The sequence below is a fragment of the Synchiropus splendidus genome, chromosome 11, assembly GCF_027744825.2.
Source record: "Synchiropus splendidus isolate RoL2022-P1 chromosome 11, RoL_Sspl_1.0, whole genome shotgun sequence".
Lineage (NCBI taxonomy): Eukaryota > Metazoa > Chordata > Actinopteri > Syngnathiformes > Callionymidae > Synchiropus > Synchiropus splendidus.
Window position 1 is genome coordinate 17,387,245 of NC_071344.1, and position 19,469 is coordinate 17,406,713.

A 19,469-nucleotide genomic window follows, 5' to 3' on the forward strand; every position below is an offset into this window, starting at 1 on the left:
AGAACAAGTAGAGGGGTCCCTACTGCATCCTGCTCCACCAGGGCTCCTCGACAGCTTGGGGCCACTCATGGTTCACTTTGCTCACACTGGGTAATTCATGAAGCTGCATTGGTTTCACGCACAAATGAATTCAACATCGGTCACCAATCACTTCAGTGCGACCATAGCATCCCTCGATGGTCAGACTTGGATACAAGTCTGGACCCAAGTCCAACCATAAGTCATTTATAGAGGAGAAAAACAGCCCCAGTCTATGACACACAGATGCATGGGGTCCCCAGACTTGGGGTTTGACCTGGTGGGCAGGCCTTTAAGTTCTTCTGATACTTCAACAGGACAAAAAGAGTCATAGAACAATGTTGTTATTTGTGTTTTATTAAGTCACCACACTGACGGTAACACAACTGACCCACACCTTCTACATTTGGTTATGTAACACAGTCGTACATCAGCTCACAGAAGCTTTGTTTAAAAAGGAAGGAATCATTACGGGGAATGTTCGGCAACAATCACTAAAATTGTTCGTAGTGAAGAGATGATCAGATATATATAGCCATAAACAGATGCGGCCCATGATTAGAAAGAAACAGGAGCATTTAACAGAAAAGTGTCTTGATCACAGACTAGTTTAACACAGAACTCGGGGTTGGGTTGGTCTTGTGCGTATAGGTGTATCAGCGGGCGTCATCACTCGGAGCAGGTGCAGTCTTCACTTTCCTACAGTGAATCTTCATTTGACACAGCAGCAGGTTGTTTCTCTGGAGGACAAGAGATGAGCCACACTGTTCAGCAATTCAACTCACTTTGAATATAATATAAGGAGCACCTACTGATTTAATTTTAGTCTTGTACTAAAGAGGTCATATGAGAATACTCAAAAGGTTCAACGTCAATACTCCAAAACATCTCATTTGTTGTGGTTATGCACCAAATTGAGCCATTACAGATGAAATATTTCACCCGAGTTCAATAGAAAAACAGCTTCAGTGAGTTCAAAACCTACACATCAGCTTCACGTCTTCTCAGGCTTCACTTGGTTCCGTTGTACCTGACCGTCTTCCCGCACTTCTTCAGCGTCTCCAACAGCTCCTCCCCAGTCCGGTCGGACTCGATCCAAACCAGTTGGTTCGGAAGGTCGATCTCAAACTTCACATCTGAGTGAGAGAACTTTTCTCAGTTCCATGGGTGACAGAATCACACACACTCTCCTGCAAGTTCCTTCCAGATGGGGGCGCTCACAGTTGACTTGTCACTGCTGATTTTCCCTGGAGTCAATGTTTGTTCTCCACTTGGTATATTGACAGAGCCATTCATCCACTGAGGACCCTGATTCAGTGTTTGGGTTGTTTAACTAGCGAAAGCTCAACGACGCAGTTAGATTTATCAGGTGACCAGCGGACGTCCAGTCATCATGTGCTCACACTAATCTCCTTTCACTTTTTTGATGACCAGACGGACTATTGAGTTTAGAGAGAGAGCCCCAAAACTGACAGAGATACCTGCTGAGTAACTGGCAAAGGTTTGGAGGGGAGGAATGTTCCGTTATATTTAACAGCAGCAAACATTACACTGTGTGTTGTCCCCCTCCAACAGGGCCTCTTCAGGGCAAAGGTCACCACAGGTCATTTCCTAAGCCTGCAGTTTATGGTTGTTATTTTATTTTTTTCATTGCTGGTATTTTATCATCAACCTACACCTTCTTTGTGACATGCTTTTCAGTCAAATTCTCACTCAGTGTTTTCTCTTTATTTTGACTACTTTCTACATTGTAAATACTGAAGACTTCAAATATTTGAAGCAAGATATGTGAAACTCTTGATAAGCATGAAACTTTTCTAGCGCTGTCAATAGATTATTCATTTTAATCTCAATTAATCACACTAAAACTCGTGCTCAACAGCAAATTAATCCCACGTAATGTAACTGTTCTTACCATAACTTGTAAGTTATCACATGCTCTCAACACTAGTGTCCAATAATGCTTCCCTCAGAGGCACTGAAGAGGCTCAACAACATGCAGAACATTGGAAGCATTTTTAATGTGCTTCATGATGTAGATGAGTGAGCAGTGCAGTAAAAAAAGCAAAGGGTGAGTATTTTGAAGAATCTAAAGTGGTGCAGTACAATACAGTGGTACCTCGGTTCTCGACCACAATCCGTTCCAGGCGGCCGTTCGAGAAGCGAATTGTTCAAAATCTGAATCGGTTTTTCCCATTACAATGAATGGAAAAAGAACTAATGCGTTCCAAGCCTTAAAATAGTCTTTTGTAGGAGTGAATGTAGAGCGTCTGCTGCAGGTGCGCTGTTCCTCTATGTGTGTGGCCGCTGCATGTGGGAGGGGTTGCCGAGTGAGTGACGTCTCTCCAGAAGTGAAGAGGTGCCCGGTGCGTGTCCAGCTCTGAATGTGCGCTTCTGTGCAGTTTGGCTGTGACAGAGTCATAAACCAAGTAACGCTCTGTCCCAGACTCGCCTCATCCCTGTCCCAGCTAATAAAGCGCGTCGTGGGTGCGCATTATCTTGTTTCCGGCTTTTTTCGGGGGCGTTCGAGTTCTGGATTTTCATTCAAAATCCGAAGCAAAAAAATCTTGAAATTTTTGTTTATTACTCCGATTTGTTCGAATTCCGGGACATTCGAAAACCGAGGTACCACTGTATAAAGCAAGTTTTGCGTGATATCACACATTGTTTTTTACTGCATATACTACACATGCGAGTTTACTACACGATTCCATCATGTTCATTCATAGTTTTAATGCATTCAGTGAGGCTCTGCACCATAAACACTAATGGAATTATGAAGCTAAAGCCAAACTTTTGAATTGTACTACGTATTTTTGAGTGAAAATATCCCGGATGCAGCACGTCTGATCAGAGGAGACTGTTTTCTGATTGACTTTTGACATGGATAGTCCCATACTTTCACCGACCTCGTGACATTTCAGACCCTGAAACTTAAGTTGGAGTTTTGCCCCAAGGTCGACACCAGTTTTATACCCAGAGCCACGAGATCAGTTCGATAAGAAGACAGACTTCCACGAAGAACTCACCTCCCAGTTTGTTCAGGACTCTGGCGACGGCACCGGAGCATCCTTCACACGTCATCTCCACCGAAAATTCGTGTTTCTAAAATCAAAGTCTCTGTTAAACAATCAACTCCGATGCGTTTCCTTTATGCGCCACAACTCCCCGTCGTCACAATTGAGTCTGTCTGTTAAGCCAGAACACCGTTTGCTGGATTGAATACAGGAGGAAACACCGATAACCTGAACCATTTAAGCAGCAACACCAGGCGTTACCATCAAACACGCACACTACAACTACAGGCTAACAACTTGTGGAGAAGGTTGGCTAACCAAACTGCCTGCTAACAAACACAAAACATGCTCAAAGGACGGAATTGACAACTCACCGACATGTTTTAGAAGTGTTAGGACACTGACAAAGCTACGAGTGATTGACTTTCACCTCTCACTCAATTAAAAAATATGCTAAGTACGTAAAATCGAGACTCGCCGAACCGGTTAGCCTGCCGTGTGACGCTAGCCAGAATTGGAGAGCTTCCGGTTAGCGAAACAACACTATTTAAATATATTGTCATAACTTTAAATACGACTGTTGTTCAGTGGGGTTTATCATTATTCGCCCTCCAGTGCTATAATCAATCAGCAAAATTGTGTTTTTCGACATATATATATATGTATATATGGCCGAGGCAAAAAATAAACCGTCCTACATGGAGTATTTCCGTTTTATTTCAAAATAAAGGTATGCGGGAATGAAAGTAAAAGTAATAAATGCGCCAGGTTATGTTGATTAAAATATTTCAACATCAGCATAGTACATATTCTGATAACATCTTCTTCAGTATTCCATTGTATATTTTGATCATAACGCTATGTTTATATATAAGTACCTCTTATGTATTAGGTCAAAATGCTGCCTCATGCTATGAAGGAATTCGAAATAGGTTCAACACGATGACTTTAACTGCACTTAATATTGCTTAAATTCACGATCACTATCATCTGTAACTATGACAACAACATGACGGACTCCCTCAGTCACCAGAGTCATGTGACCTCACCGTCGTTCAGTGAGACACGAAGCCGAGCAGAGTCCTGCTCTGTGTTCGATCCCAGGCGGTGCAGTGTTTGGCCCGTACATTCCTCCGCACGATAACGGGATGAAAATACAGCGTCTGCGGTGATGAGAGTCTCTGCAAGGGCCACAAAAGACCGGAACTGACCAGCGCCGAGGTACGTCCCGAAACCCACCCGAACATCACCACGGCTAACACTTGCTAACGCGTTTCTGGTCTCACGCTGGACGCGAAAAGGCGTCACACAAGCAGGTCGTTAAACGCGTATTTATTTGTCTTTCCAGCCTGTGTATAATCCTCGACTGTTATTTTTAGCGCTTCCGAGCTATTTCAGTCGCTTGTGTCGCGCGAAAGCTAACAGCTAAAGAGCCTCTTTCATGATCTCTTCGGGTCGAAACGATCACTGCGACCGTTCGGGTTCACAGAAGTGTCAGAGCCACACACGGTACAAGCCTCTGGGAGTAAAGGTTGTTCCGAAAATAATGGGATTATGCGTTTTATCTCCTCCGAGTCGTCACATATATATATATATCTGTGCGCCATGAATGGATCGCAGTGGTCAAAGTCCAAGTGCAGGATGACAATTCGGAGCTCGAATCTGTGTTATCGCTTGTTAAATGGCTTTTTGACTGGCAATTCACGGTCGATTAGCAGATGAAGCTCCGACAGTGTCAACAGGAATTACATGGCAGCGAATATGGTGGAGACAATACAGTGGGAAAGTGCTCTTCACTTCGAGCCGTCAGATATGTTTTTGCTTGTGTACCATCAATGTGCACCTCCACTCTCATGTTAACGCGTTCAGTGATATCAACCTACAATGATCACTAGTCTGCTGAAGTTTACAAAACAAAGTCGTGCTCCAGATCAGAAGAAGGATTGGCAGGTATTAATATTGATCTCTATCATGATCATCATGTGGTGCGGAATCGTCCAGCAGTGAAGTTGATCAACAACATTATTATCCGCTTTTCCAGTCTAACCACTGCTAATAATGTTATTCCGGTTTATACTGTTTTGTTGACATTGAACATTTGCAACTGGTTATCATCTTAAACTTATGCTGTTGACATTTCCTATATGTGAACAAGCACAGACAAAGATACTTGGGAGACAAACCAAACCTCAGTTGCGGGTCACGTTGCACCGTGACTCTGACTCTGCTTCACACTGTGGTTAGAGACTTGCTGAGTGGCTCATAATTAAGTCGCCGGCCTCCCTATAGTTAAGAAGTTTGTCGACGTCCTGTGTGAAACTTGCTGAGTGGCTCATAGTTAAGAGACGTTGGCCTTTTCATGGTTAAGAAGTAAGATGTTCAGTCTGTCTTCATTTCTGCTGGCACAGTATATCTATGCAGAACTAGACCTTTGTTTCGTGGAAACTTGCAGCATATAAGGAACTGAAGCCACAGTTTACCACTCTGTAAAGCAAACATTTCAATCTAGGCCACCCTTTTCTATTTTAGCCATGAATACAAACAGACTTTTGTCAACGGCGGGTCATATGAGACCTATTTACCTTCAGGTTTTCCTGCTATGGAAACAGGAGCAAGCACCATGTTGGTCCTCCTGTAGAATTCCCCACTGTGGGACCAACAAAGGATATCCATTCTGATCTAATCTTATCTCCTAATTTCTCTGTGAAATTCATAAAAATTTATCCGGTTACGATCAACACTGCTGTCATTTACAAAGTCTCTTCATTTGAGGGCTGTGTTGTTTATTCTGTCCTGGAGTTCACTCATTGTGGCGCCAGTTTTTTTTTATGTTACTCTTTTAAAAGGCTGTAGCTTAAAAATGGTTGGATATTAAGGCATACTTCTTCAGTATGACCCAATGTTTGGGGTGGAGTAAAGTAATTCATCCATCTATCTGATTTGTTAGTTATGACTCACCATTGCGGTGGCCATAGTGCGTTACTCTTTATCAATGTTTTGTTTTGGATCCTCTGGTCACACCCTTCCTCATCTCTCAAGCAACACTGAGGATGGGTGGGCATCGTAACCGCTGCTCCTCCAGGAGTATTTCTCCTATGGCTTCTTTCACGTCTGCCGCTATTTGCATGTCTTCTTTACACTTCCAACAATCTCTGTTTGCCTCCCCCACCTAGTCCCCGGACCCGGTGAAACAAGTTCCTGTAAGCTCCAGTGTGGGCTGCTTATGAACTCTCAGGGCAATGGGACTCGCTGTCATTAAGCAGCTTCGCTTTCTATCTCACTAATGATTAAATATCTTCATCGGACTGCGCATGTTCCTCATCACAGTCAAGTCTGTCAAATGTGCTGTTTTTTTCCTGCTGCATCACCACTGCCTCTTCAGCTGGGAATTGGTTGTATACTACATTTACTACTAAACTTTTGATAGAAACAATCTCATACATGTTATAGGTGCAGCGATGCTGCTTGTCGAAGGACCTGATCCACTTGTTAGTCTAGTCCAGTCTGCCCCCCAGAATTTGTTTACATAAAAGGATCTGAATTGAGAAAGTTGTTGACAAAAAGTCTTTAGAAAGAAATGGGAAAAACACCCACCCCTAGAAAAGGTAACAAAAAACATCTGTCTTCTGTAGAAAATTCCAATAAAAGTTGCAGACTAATGATGAAATACAAAGAAAAACATAAAATGTCACCTGAAAAAGAAAGGGAAGGAACTCCACTGTGACAAAAACAAAATTGATTGTGAAAACATAAGGTTGCAGATTTTCCAAAACATTTTTTACAGACATGCCAAGTATTGTTTTCGCTACTTTGTCAGTGAATAAAAAAAACAAAGTGAAAGTTTTGTTATTTCTTGAGGGCACATTGGATCGTGAACCCTGTTCTAGTGCTTAGCTTGTGGCAAACAACAAGTGTCTCTCTTAATAAATATTCCTGCTCCTCCAGGAAACCATCAATGTTGGACTCTCCTACTGCTGAGCACTAGCCACAGCCACACTGGAAGGCGACTTTCGTAAGCACCCAAGATGATGAGTTCTAGTGACATCGACGTTCGAGGTGAAGGTGAGAAATACTTTGATTATCAACCAGGTCACAGACACGGAGGAGGATTGTTCTAATCCCACTATAGACACTGTGTCATCAGCTCTCGCTTCTGTTTGACAGGAGTCACATGGTGGTGACGCTTTAGCTTCTCATAAAATAAAGATGGATATTATATATGACAGATATTAGGAGTCAGACAAGGTTGTGTGAGTGCCTTGTTTCAGATAGTTGGCTCGATCTTTTCCAGTTACAGATCAGAAAATCAAGCGTGTGAAAATAGAAGTAGTTTGACTAAAGACATTTTCATACAGTGTTCTCTGAGTCATGCAAAACCACTTTTCTTCAGGATTTGCCTTATTTCGATTGGATTTCTTAAGGAAGCGCATGATCCAGTGTTGGCCACAACTAACCTTCCTCTGGGCACTCCACTCTCCTCCCACCCCACTCCAATTCAAAACTCAAATTTGCATAAAAACTGCTTTTCCACATCGGAGTCCAGAACAGGCTGATGACATCATCAGACACTCATGCACGGTTGATGACTTTTCAAATCTTTCCAGAAGTTCTCATTCACCTGTTTGTCAGTCCTACATCTAATACTTCACAATAATGTCTTGTGGTGCATTCCAGTGGTGCTGGGAACTGGAAAATCCCCAGTAATATGATAACACATTGTGCAGATTTGTGTGTTTCCTCTTCACCAGAGGGTTTTTTAGTTGCAACATATTTATCAAGCAGTTGCTGATATCCTGTCAAGGCACATGCAAGGATAGTTTTCGTGGACACCACCATCCTGTTTTCTGAACTGGTACACATTGAGCATAGTTCCCAGCTGCAAATTCCCAGGTCACTGGAATGCAACATTTATGTCAAAGCTTTTCAGGTGTTACTCAGTTCCAAAACTGTGACTAAATAGTTTTGCGTCAGCCCCCTGTACTCTACTTTTGGTGACTAAAATCTAGTCGGTCTTGACAAGAGAGTGATCAAAACTTCACAATGATGAATTACTGGCCTCATACATGAAAGAATAACTACTCCATTTGTGATAACAAATGTTCCATAATCTTAAGTGTGACCTGAATGACATAATACATGTGAAGATGCTGGTCATAGAGGCAGTGAAGTGGATGGAGGTCATTTGAGGGGAGTAAGAGGGAGCAGACTGAGTGGTGTGGTGTGCTGTGCCCCGAGCCAAAGTGCAGATCTCTAGGTGGGATCAAGTCCACGGCCTAAACCTGGTTTGTTTGTGTTCACGTCTCGGACTTTTGTAGCTAATGCGTGCTCAGGCTCTTTGTAAGGACACGTCCTAGAATAAAACCTAGTGAGCTGAACCTTCCTGCTAGCTGGCATATTGACCATACGCTATTACAGTATATGATCAAATGCTATATAGGTTTTCCATGTTAATCTTATTGGGCAGTAAAAAAACATGTTTGCTCAGTGCGTCATCTTGGTAAAAAAGGCTGGCTGCATCCAGGAGGTGTGTCATTTATCAGAGGTTTGGTTGAGGAGCTCATCAGGAGAAGCCAGGGACAGAAGCAGGTCAGTTTGGAATGCTCTGTAAAGTACTTTATCCTTTTAGCACGTGACTTACAGTTTGTTTTTACATTTCCCTTCAGTCCTCTTGGTTTTACAAATAGCGTCCTGATTCTCTGCCAGTATTTCAATCTTCTGTATAAACTTCCTTCAGGTGTTTCTGTCTGGAAGATTATTATTACATGGTTTTTGTGCGTTGTTTAATTGATTTGAGGAAGAATCTGACTGAAGTAACAACGTGCTTTATATTTCACACTGTGACGACATAACATCTCGAGATGCAAAGCTGGTTTACATGTCACCCCTGTGGTTACAGCAGCGGTTCCTCTTAGCTGGTTGAAAAGAGGTAGTGCCTGTTAAGGACCTATTTCTCAGTGTGGTGAATGTGTCTTGTTGAGACCTGTCCTACAAATTATGTCATCTTATTTGAGCTCCGTGTGCTTATGTTTTTAAGCTACCATGCTGCTTGAGTGGCCATTGTGTGTAAATAAGGTGCGTTTTTTTAAACCCATGAGCAGAACATCAAACATTGGTGTTGGACTGACTGCTACTAAAACAAGAAGCTCAGCTGTCTTCTCTGAGGGAAGTGGCAGATGTTGACAGTCACCTCACAGTTTTTGTGAGAGCAAATAAGATCCATATCAGCAAATTCAATCAGGGGACAAACTACAAAAGTTTCTCATGAACATCCTGCATCTGTTTATCTTCAGCCTTTTTGGTGAAAAGGTCAGCAGACAGGAAATGGCAAAAGTGAAACAACGGTCACGTGAAGTGACTGCTGTTCTCGTGATGGAAACCAAAGACAGACGCTTTTTGAATTCATCTCTCCTCACTTTTTCTCCTCAGGGTCCTTGTTCTCCGATCATAACCCTTCAGAGATGGATGCCTTGTGTCCATCGCCAGGTCCAGCCAGACCACAACGCGACTATGAGCGGTTAGGGGGGCGAACAGGGACCTCGTATGTATAACATTTATCCTTCTGTTGTTGTGGCTAGATTTCCTTTTTTTCCTCATCTCATGTTCAGTTGTTTTTAAACTTAGCCGAAAGACCTCATTGATGTGTTTTACAATGAGGCATCAAACGTCATCAAACACCCAATCCTATATATATATCTAATATGTAACCTGGTTGTGGACTCCAGTTTTTTTCAGACCCTGATCCACTTGCTAAAGGGAAACATCGGCACCGGGCTGCTGGGCCTCCCTCTGGCGGTGAAGAATGCAGGCCTGGTGGTAAGTGACGGGTGATCGAATCAGTCTGTTCTGCTGGAGTCCGATTAGATTAAACTGTTGTTCTGCTCATGTACCAACGTTGTCATCCTTATTTGTACTTCAGGGAAAGAACACTGGCTGTTGCTCCTATTCTGTTGCAGAAATGGAAGTGAATTGTCATTAATATTGTTCATCGTCTGTAAATAAACTTGATTTAATAAGTAATGATCCATTACCATTGGACTGAATGAATGACATATATAAGTTTGGATGCCAATAATTGTACATATGGACATATTTAAAAAATATAAATGTACTAAATGTAATTTACAGAAAAAAATGCTTTTTAATGATGAATGACATTCACATGTTCTGTATTTCCAGAAAATATAGCTACAATGAAAGCATATACGTTATATAAACTATAATAAACATAATAGTTAAACTATGAGTGGTTTGATTGGAGTTGAATTACTTTTGGCAGTGGAAGTTCATGTGTTGTTGTTATTGTTGTTGTAAGATTAAAAAGTTCTTTGACATGTATCTTTCCAGGTTGGACCAGTCAGTCTCTTCTGTATGGGCATCATCGCTGTCCACTGTATGCGGCTGCTGGTCGACTGCTCTCACCACCTGAGTGCAAAGTGAGTGTTGACGTCTGAACCGTGTCCCGTCTGAACACGTATGAACTATTATGTTCATATGTGAACATATGACATATGAACACAGCAAGGCTCCACCCTTAGCTACCTTGATCATGTAAGCTTATATAGAAGAGCTGTATCCATGAATATTGGATTGATGCACTTGGTTAAGTCTGCTGCTTGGTATGGAAGAATTAGCATTTGATCCATGAAAGAAGCCACAAATTCTGACCTGCTTTTGAGATTTGTTTGCTGCTTGTTTGGTGCCTTTTACATAACTGGTTTCCAGAGTAGTGTACTTTGACCTTTATGGATCTTCATAGAGGGTTATCGCTGCTGCTGACAGCCGATTTTTATCATGTCGTTGTGTCCGGGTCATGGACTCGTCTCATGTGGAGAGGATTTTGTGGACGGTTAGACACTCAGTGAATTGAAATGAGAGAAAGAGAACAGTTTTGCTTTGTCCTCTAAGAAACTTTCTTCTCTTAGAATACTGAGTTCATGTTTATGGATTATGTGTCAGTGAGTGAGAAAACAAGTCTCATTTAGAAGGTTGACCCGGACAAAAATGTAGTAAAGATTTTGTAATATGAAGTCATTTCATTGAATTATTGGCAAGTGGGAAAAAAACTGAGTATGAGTTTTTGACTTCTTTGTCCTCAATAAAGTGTGAGAGTAATAGCATTCGAGCTCAGGCGACCTGTATAACTGCTTCTCCTACCAATATGTAAATAGATTACCGCTGAATTTAAAACCTGAAACCTGTTTTTCATCTCCAGGATCAGCCGACCATCGCTGACCTATGGCGAGGCGGTCCAGTATGGGATGGAAAATGTATCGTGGCTGAGGCGGCACGCCCACTGGGGAAAGTAAGTGGGGTTTTTTTGGGTGATTTGTGGTGTAGCATCAATATGATGGATTGTGATTGGATAGAACTTAGCAGTGAATGATGCAGCATCAGAGCTGAAGGTCAATGGTCAAATCCGGCTTGAGGTGACTCAGGTTTGGAACAACTGTATCTGGAGTTTCTCTCCTTGCTGGTTTCCTATGTGCACCCCACCTTCCCCACTCAGGTTAATTGATGACTCTAGTGTGGGAATAAGTGGTCGCTTGTTCACGATGGACTGGGCAGGAGCGGTCCATGACCTAGGATGTCAGGAGTTAAAAAACGTAAATTCCGGACTTTAGAGCGCACTGGAGTATTTATATTACTGAATTTAAAAATGCACGAGGATCACTTCTAAACTAGTTTTGAAAAAAGGGTCCAGCATGGAAACTGACTCATGAAACAAACTGGGCAATGTTCCGAACTTGAATCATGAACTCATCTTTTATTTACTGTATTGCGCTCACATGGGCGAAAGCAGCACATTTTGAGCGCTTTAAGGTAAATAAATCATTGGTTTGAAGTGACCATGCTCAATATTTTGGCACCACGGCGCTCTTTAGCCTGTAAAAATCCATATATTAGCTGTGTTGCTGTATAAGACACAGGGTTAAGACTGCGATAAAAAAGTGATTTATTGCGGAAATACATTTGGGATTAAGGTCAGATTACATCATCATGAAGTTCATGGTAAATACGGATACTCTAATATCCAATTTAAATTCTCTCTTTGAAGCAAATGTGATTTTAATGACCTCCATGACTGTCTGGTCTTGTCTGGTCTGCTCAAGTAAGACAAGAGCAGACTGCAACTGTGGAGATAACCTGCACCAACCTGCCCTCTACTCAGGACAGGGTCAAGAAAAGGAGCCCTATTCTCCACCATGACTAAGAGTGCAGAGCACCAAGGCACCCTTCCAGCCTGGAAGTGTTTTCCATTGCAATCCCTTTGTTTCTGCTCTAATGGCTACCATTGTTGCTTTGTTGAAATTTTGTTTTATATTCTGTCTGTATAGCTCTTGATGCTGACTGAACTTTCTAATAGTTTTGCCGCTAAACATGTGAGTTGTTCTTTCTGTACCTGTGGCGGACCCTCTGTAACCCTGTGTGTTGTCTATTTTAGACGGACGGTAAATTTATTTCTCATCATCACCCAGCTGGGATTCTGCTGTGTTTACTTCGTCTTCCTCAGCGATAACATCAAGCAGGTAACCTCTTGTCTTCCGCAGAGCAAATGCTTGAGGATAACTCTCCTGCCTCAGACGATAAACCTCTGCCTGCTGTGCTTTTCCTAAGCTTTCGCTGGATCTGTCACTCATGAGAAAACAGTGTTAAGTGAGCACATAGGGAAGTATGTCTTGGCAGGTGTTCATAAGCTCGGTTTAGATAAACAGCCACGCTGCTCTGACACAGCTGGACCTGAGCAGATGTGAAATGACGGGTCCAAAGTTGAAGTTAGCTGAGTCATATTTAGACATAATCTCTGTGACTATTATTTGGGAGAAACGCTCACAATTGGACTGAAGATACTGGTATTATTTTCCTTCTTTGAATGAGAAGTTAACACAGTCAGATTTTAAAGGAGTCCTGCAGAGAGCAGCTTTCGACCTCCTCCTATACAACGTGATGTAGGAGGAGGAAAGTTGCATTCCTTGAACCTGATGATTGCACATTTTCTCCAAAAGCCTGGATCACTGCCAAATACTTGATACAATGAAGTTCTATTGCACTTCTTAAGAAACTTGAAATTAGTTTTGAATGCCACTCAAACGTCATCATCATTTCTTTCTGAGTGATACCACTGCACACGCTGTGTTTGTCATGAGTGAGTCCGACTGGAATATTTACTTTGATTTAAAAAAAATATATGCAAAGAAATTATTTAAAACGTGTTGGTCGAAAACCTAATAACTGTCTGAGTGAATATTAGCCAGTAGACCACTAGATGGTGCTGCCCGCCTGCTAAAAGTGTTTTTGTGCTTTTTTTTTTTTTTTTTTTTTTTACCTACTTCATCTAGTCGTTGAGTTTAAGAAGCAGAATGGATAAACTTGAAATTGGACACCAAAGGGCGTTTATTTGTTTTCTTAATGCTGTAATTCGCCAGGTGAGCTTGGGGACTGAGGATAATCTTATGATAAGGTGATGTGTCTGTGTTCCAGGTTGTAGAAAAAGCCAACTCCACCACCTTCAACTGCCACATTAACCACACAAACCAGACAGACATTTTGGTGCCGAGCTTCGACTCCAGAATCTACATGCTCTGCTTCCTGCCCGCCTTCATCCTCCTGGTCTTCACGCCCAACCTGAAGTACCTGGCCCCTCTGTCCCTGATAGCCAACCTGGTCATGACCGCCTCTCTCATCCTCATCTACTTCTACTCCCTCGGGGTAAACTTTCATATTTGGCTCACCCTTCTCTGATGTTAGGTTCAGCAGCAGGGACAGCGCTCTACCGTCCCCTGCTGGTGTATTAAAGGCTTTTATCCTGGTGACATCCACATTCACCCCAAAAAGACTTGCATTGATTTTGGCAACTAGTTTCAGTTTGGCCTTTGTGTTTAGCTGTCATTTTAGTTTACTACGCGTCTTAGCATTTTTTGTGTTGTTTTTGTCAAAGAAAATGTAATTTCAGTCTAGTAATGCACCTCTATTTATTTTGCTTCTAATCATGTTTTTTAAATGCACAAATCCGCTGTGGAGGAGAAATGAACTCTGCAAGACCGCTGACGAAATTCTGGAAACCCACTTCCCTATTCTCGAAGGTCTGAGAAAAATTTGGCAACACGGTTCACTGCTTTGTCGGCTGGTGACCTAACAGGAGCGGTTCAACACAAGTCAAAATGATTTAGACTTTCCGACCCATATGTCACGCGTTACTTCTTTATTTTATCATTTCTTTGTTGTCCACAGTGTCAAGTGTTAGGCGTCCCAACCATTATCATGGTGACACTTCAGTGCGAGGTGTGATCCAAAGTCCGCAAGCAGTGTTGAAGTATTCGGTGTTGGAGAGCCAAAATTGAATTGCAGTTTGCAATGAGTGTTCGCCTGAACAGTTTTTTTTTAAATGTTATTTAAATTATCATTATTTGAAAAACAAAGTGTGAAACATAAAAAAAATGTAGCAAATATTCCTCTAAACATTAACTTGCTTCGGCAAATGTATGCAAATATCTTTGCAGTATTTAAAAAGAAGTAGTAAAAATTGTAATCACATTGGAGGTTATGTATTCTGTATTATTCAGTGTTTGACTAAGCATTGACAATTGAATTGGCTTCTACCTCAAATTTTAAAGTCTGATATTTTGCCAAAATTTTCTTTGACGAAAGCAACACTGATAAAGCGTCAGACATCGATCCAACATGAACAGTAGATAAACATTCTAATTTTGACGCCACTTGAGCCTAAAAACCACAAAGCAAAATGGAACAGTTCTTAAACATGATAAGAGTATGATAGGTGTATTGCATAATATTATCCTTGTCGCAGTTAAAGCAATTATTCAGGAAGCCAGGCTATTATTTTGTGATGAATTACGGCGCTGTCATGAGAGATGTTAATTGAAAACGAATAGCGTCACAGGTGATGTTTACTGATAATGGTTTAATTATGTTAATCTAGTTCAGCTTTTATTAAAAACAAATCCAAGCTGAACTGTGATATTAACTTTTCTAATAACTGGCCTGGTCTTGGCTTGTAATTAAGTCGGCAAACTCTAACTTTAGTTTCTGTTGTAATCCGTCTCTGCTGCTGCACCGGTGCTGTTATGGATAGCGGGACAAGTGGTACTGACAGAGCCTGCAGATTACCTGCTTTTCTAGCAGCGGAGTATTTCATCACTGCGCTGCAGCCTCCTTCTCAAACACGCGAGCCGCTTTCCCTGCGAAGGAGCGTTCTCGCCGGCCAGCAAAGCAATTTCTTGCACCAGGAAACCGTGCAGGGAGTCGCAGCGAGCGTTGTAGTGAAAGCGCCTCTTCAGTGGCTGATGAATCACCCTTGGAAGTGCTACTAAGATGTGAAGAGAACTTGTTTCTGAGGAGGCTCTGCGACTGCATTGCTGATTTGACGCTTGAGATTTTACAATTCACTGTGCAACAATTTACAATGTGACATGTGCTGTTAAAGTGAATGGTGTTGCAGTGACCTAGACGATGGCAATCGAAGCACAGGCTGTTGAGTACCATCATCCTGTTCCTGGCTAACGCCCTTTTTTAGTGATGAAAAAGGATCACGGCCCGACACGCTTTATCTGATGAATGTATTGAGATTCATGACGGTGCCTTTTCTATTATTCTCCCTATTCTTGCGCTTCATAATGAAGGACCTGCTAATTAAAGTACGAGACAGTTTAGTGGCAAGGTCAGGCCATGAGCACAAAAGCACTCCTGCTCTTATTAATTCACTTCAGCGCCAGTGATATGAAACCTGATCTGTTGATGAGTTCACGGAGAAGTGAAGTCTCCTTTCTTTTCTTTCCCCAGCACATCCACTTCCCCATCGATCTGCCTGCAGTGGGAAGACTAAAAGACTACCCCCTCTTCTTCGGGACGGCCATCTTCGCTTTTGAAGGAATCGGCGTGGTAGGTGATCTGCACCTGACAGCGTGACTCATGAACTCTTCTCAGCTTTATAATGTGTGCTGTCAGTAGATGGAGTCTCCCTGGTCGTGTGAGTGATGCATTTGAAGCTACAGCGGCTTGTTTGATTCATTCAGGGCTCTGGAATGAATGGATTTATGAGGAACCGCTCCAAGAAGCACAGTGTGGTGCAGCTCTTGATCAAAACTCAATTTGGAGTACAGCCAAACCCGGCACATGCCCCTCTTCATGAACAATTAGGTTGAAGAGGATTTCAAACGAGTTTAACAGTCAGCCTTTGTCAAGCTCTGTTCAACGTCAACCGGGATTGGAGAAATCACTAACATGTGTTAACCAGAGAATGCAGAGTTCATTTAAATAACATAAATTGTTCACTGTATTGATTCAAATGAATAGCAACAGCTCTGATATTCGAACATAAATCCACTATCCATCTGGCTGACGAAACTAAATTTGAGTCCGCTCTCAGTCTAAAGAAAAAACACAGCATGAAAAATAAAATCCCCTCCGAGAGGCAAATATAAGTGATCACATAAAATGAAATAAATGAAAACCACAAAACTGTAAAGTGGTTTGGTGTCAGTAGCATGTCAGGTTGCTGGCATTTTGGCGTTGCCCGTGTGGAGGAAGTAACAAGTCTCCAACCATCACATGGCAATAAAATGCCTGCATCTTCATTGGTCTGATGTGATGCAGTAGAAATCCATGTTATGGTGATAGCAGCTATGATAGGGTGACTGTGACTGCTGAGCATCCTGGGGAGTCACAGTAACTGCCGTTGAGAGTCATTGCGCCTCATATGCTACTTGTGTAGCATTGTGTGAACACAATGGATAAACTGGTCTGAAGTTAAGGAAAAAGCCACATCTGGCTGGCGAGCCATAGGTTCCCGACCCCTGGAATAAGAGAAGACTTTTTAAATTATAGTTTAGTTAAGAAAGGAAAACTCTCATTTGCAGTCAGATTCACTTAGTTGTTAATGTGTGTTCATGTGTCAAAGAGTAACACACACATCATCAAATCAATCCAAAATGTGGTCCGGTTCGGTTCTTCAGTTGTAGAAGACAATGGCGTTGAGTTAAAATTCAGAGTAGTTGCTTATTGAAGTCAAACCAGCAGAATAAGAAGGCTGGCTAATATACTCAGTCCAAAACGGCAGTCTTAATATGTTGTTCTTTTTCAAGATGCTGAACTCTCACCTTAATCTCTCAGCTATGAATTAACTTCCGCGCTGATTAAACAAAAATAAGCAATTCTACATGACACAGCAAAATAATCTAGTGTTTTTGGTTTGTGTTGATGAGAGTTTGTATCATTTTTATGCGCCTTAATATCCAGTTTAATCTGTTTAAGGCACCCTTATTTGCGCTGGTGCGCCATTTAGCATTTTAACAGTCACTAAACAGCAGAAACCAATGAGAAATCTTTAATTTACTGCAAAGTAAGTCATAATGTTGCTCAGAAAAACTACACATTGTTGTTGTCAGCTTCATTATAACATCTTTTCATTATCGCTTTCTTTGCTCTACCAGAAGGGAATTGCTTTCTTTTCAAGCACAAATTGTTTGACCCCGCTGCTGCCGTATTTTGAAGTTGCGTCTCTGTGACGCACACACACTGCACATCCTCTCCCGACGCTTGCATTCACAGAAGTGCTCGCTGTACTGGGTAAAACGAGTCAGCGAGTCTCTGCTCCATAAAAGGTCATCAGAAATTTAGCGCTCATTATTACATCCATAAGCACAAATCAAGCCTGACAGCCTGATAGAAAATGACATTTTGAAAGGGAGGTAACCGGAGCATTTGCTACAGCTGCTTCTTTGGGCGCTGTAGTCTTTTGATGTTGCACAAATGTCAAACGAGAGGGAGGATTATAAGGTTCTTGTCTTCGCCCTGACTCTTCTCACAGGTTCTTCCGCTGGAAAACAAGATGCAGAAGCCGCAAAGCTTTTCCACCGTCCTGTATGTGGGCATGGGCATCGTCACGTTCCTGTACATCAGCCTCGGCACTATTGGATACATGTGTTTCGGGGCAAACATCGGCGGCAGCATCACGCTAAACCTTCCAAACTGCTGGTACGACTTTCGACCTTGCTTTACAAGTTTAATTAGTTCTGGACAGACACTAATGCCCGTGACCCAAAACACCTCACCCCATCCAAAAATACACATCAGCCATTTGTCAAAGATTTATGACAGATCTTTCTCTAATCCCCACGCTAGGAGCACAAACTTTACATTCCAACATTAGTACCCCATCGAGTCAGCATGTATAATTCATGGGAGGTCGAAGCGCTTCTACCGTTTCGGGCTGTTTATCGCTTGGTTTTCATCTTGTGTCTCCCGTTTCTCTCCTCCCAGGACCTACCAGGCTGTGATGCTTCTCTACTGCTTTGGTATTTTCATCACATTCGCCCTGCAGTTCTACGTTCCCGCCGAGATCCTCATCCCGCCGGTGGTGGCCCGCGTGTCGGGGAGGTGGCAGACTGCGGTGGACCTGTCGCTGCGCACCTTGCTGGTCATATTTACATGTAAGTCAGAGACAGCGGCACTGCAATCATGGTTGAAGCTAACAATGCTGACGTTTGATCCAAATGAAAACAATGAGGAGGAAGTCACAGACCCAGTGCTTGAAAGACACTTACGTTTTCTTGAAGTTAGTCTATTAGATCGACTGCCACAGTCTGCGTGTCTGTTTCAGTCGCGTGTTGTAAGGCACAGGTGAACCTCGTGGTTACTGCTTGGTTGGACTGTGGCCCCCAGCGGCCCGTGAGAGGTCTATCCCCATCCCTCATCCCCCCATCCTCTTCCACCTTGTCTACCTTTAGGACTGAGATGAGCTCAGGAGACGCCTGAGCAGGAAGTGGTAGCTTGGAAAGGCGTTGAGTAAAACGTGTGACTGCCTGAGTCATCCAGTGAATCCTGATGCTTCTCAAAGAACTCCTGTAAGTTCTAGTGCAATGTGGATCCTCACTAACATTTTGGGACAAGGTTACCCATGTGAGATCCTCAAGAAGCAGAAGCCCTCTTTCGTCCTTGCCCTTTGACATGACTAAGGAAACCTCCTTTATGGGCCGCTGACTGGTGCTCCAGGCTCAGGTTTGAAGGACAAGCTTTGCTCTCACACTGACTTGAGATTCACAAACAGTCGTAGTGTTTTCTGTGAGAATGAGTCATCACACACCAACTCTCTTTCTCCCCTGGTGTCATGTGTAACCGTCTCCATCCCTCAGGGGCTGTGGTCTGACTGGCCTCACGTGAAGGAGAAGCTTGCTTGATAAACAGGCACGACTCCTGTCAGCTCTCACACTCACGTCCTAGTAATGGCTTTGCTATTTATAGCCACAACAGCCCTCCGAAAGTGGATGCCCTGCGACTGCTAGGTCGTCGGTTTGATCTCAACTGCAGATGCAGGTGTGTCCCTGAGTTAGGCTCTTAAACCCTGATTAGCCGTTGATGGTTCAGCTGCTCCTGCTTGTGCAAAGCATTGGGTGCTGAGGAAGCATGGAGAAGAGCCAT

General features: G+C 42.7%; 2 protein-coding genes across 3 annotated transcripts in view; one reads left to right on the plus strand and one right to left on the minus strand.

Moving 5' to 3' along the window:
• Positions 1–354: 354 nt before the first annotated feature.
• Positions 355–3,576, minus strand: atox1 (antioxidant 1 copper chaperone). 2 transcript variants are annotated; one of them, XR_008416108.1, is made up of 5 exons: positions 3,410–3,576; positions 3,048–3,123; positions 1,004–1,154; positions 666–758; positions 355–626 (listed from the first exon to the last, which is right to left on the minus strand). XR_008416108.1 is itself a non-coding variant. In XM_053879428.1 (4 exons), the coding sequence occupies exons 1-3, from the start codon at positions 3,413–3,415 to the stop codon at positions 1,030–1,032; spliced, it is 207 nt and encodes a 68-aa protein (XP_053735403.1). In that variant the 5' UTR covers positions 3,416–3,576; the 3' UTR covers positions 355–758; positions 1,004–1,029. The 2 variants fall into 2 exon arrangements, 1 of the variants encoding a protein (XP_053735403.1); XM_053879428.1 differs by having other exon boundaries at positions 355–758.
• Positions 3,577–4,079: 503 nt separating this feature from the next.
• slc36a1 (solute carrier family 36 member 1) overlaps positions 4,080–19,469 on the plus strand; it is a 32,211-nt gene continuing 16,821 nt past the window's right edge. Inside the window, exons 1-11 of the mRNA XM_053879013.1 lie at positions 4,080–4,256; positions 6,981–7,097; positions 9,462–9,573; positions 9,758–9,848; positions 10,380–10,468; positions 11,248–11,337; positions 12,478–12,562; positions 13,515–13,742; positions 15,834–15,932; positions 17,860–18,026; positions 18,312–18,481. Of these exons, the coding sequence (XP_053734988.1) occupies positions 7,061–7,097; positions 9,462–9,573; positions 9,758–9,848; positions 10,380–10,468; positions 11,248–11,337; positions 12,478–12,562; positions 13,515–13,742; positions 15,834–15,932; positions 17,860–18,026; positions 18,312–18,481 (1,168 nt within the window). The 5' untranslated portion in view covers positions 4,080–4,256; positions 6,981–7,060. The remainder of the gene's footprint in view (positions 4,257–6,980; positions 7,098–9,461; positions 9,574–9,757; positions 9,849–10,379; positions 10,469–11,247; positions 11,338–12,477; positions 12,563–13,514; positions 13,743–15,833; positions 15,933–17,859; positions 18,027–18,311; positions 18,482–19,469) is intronic.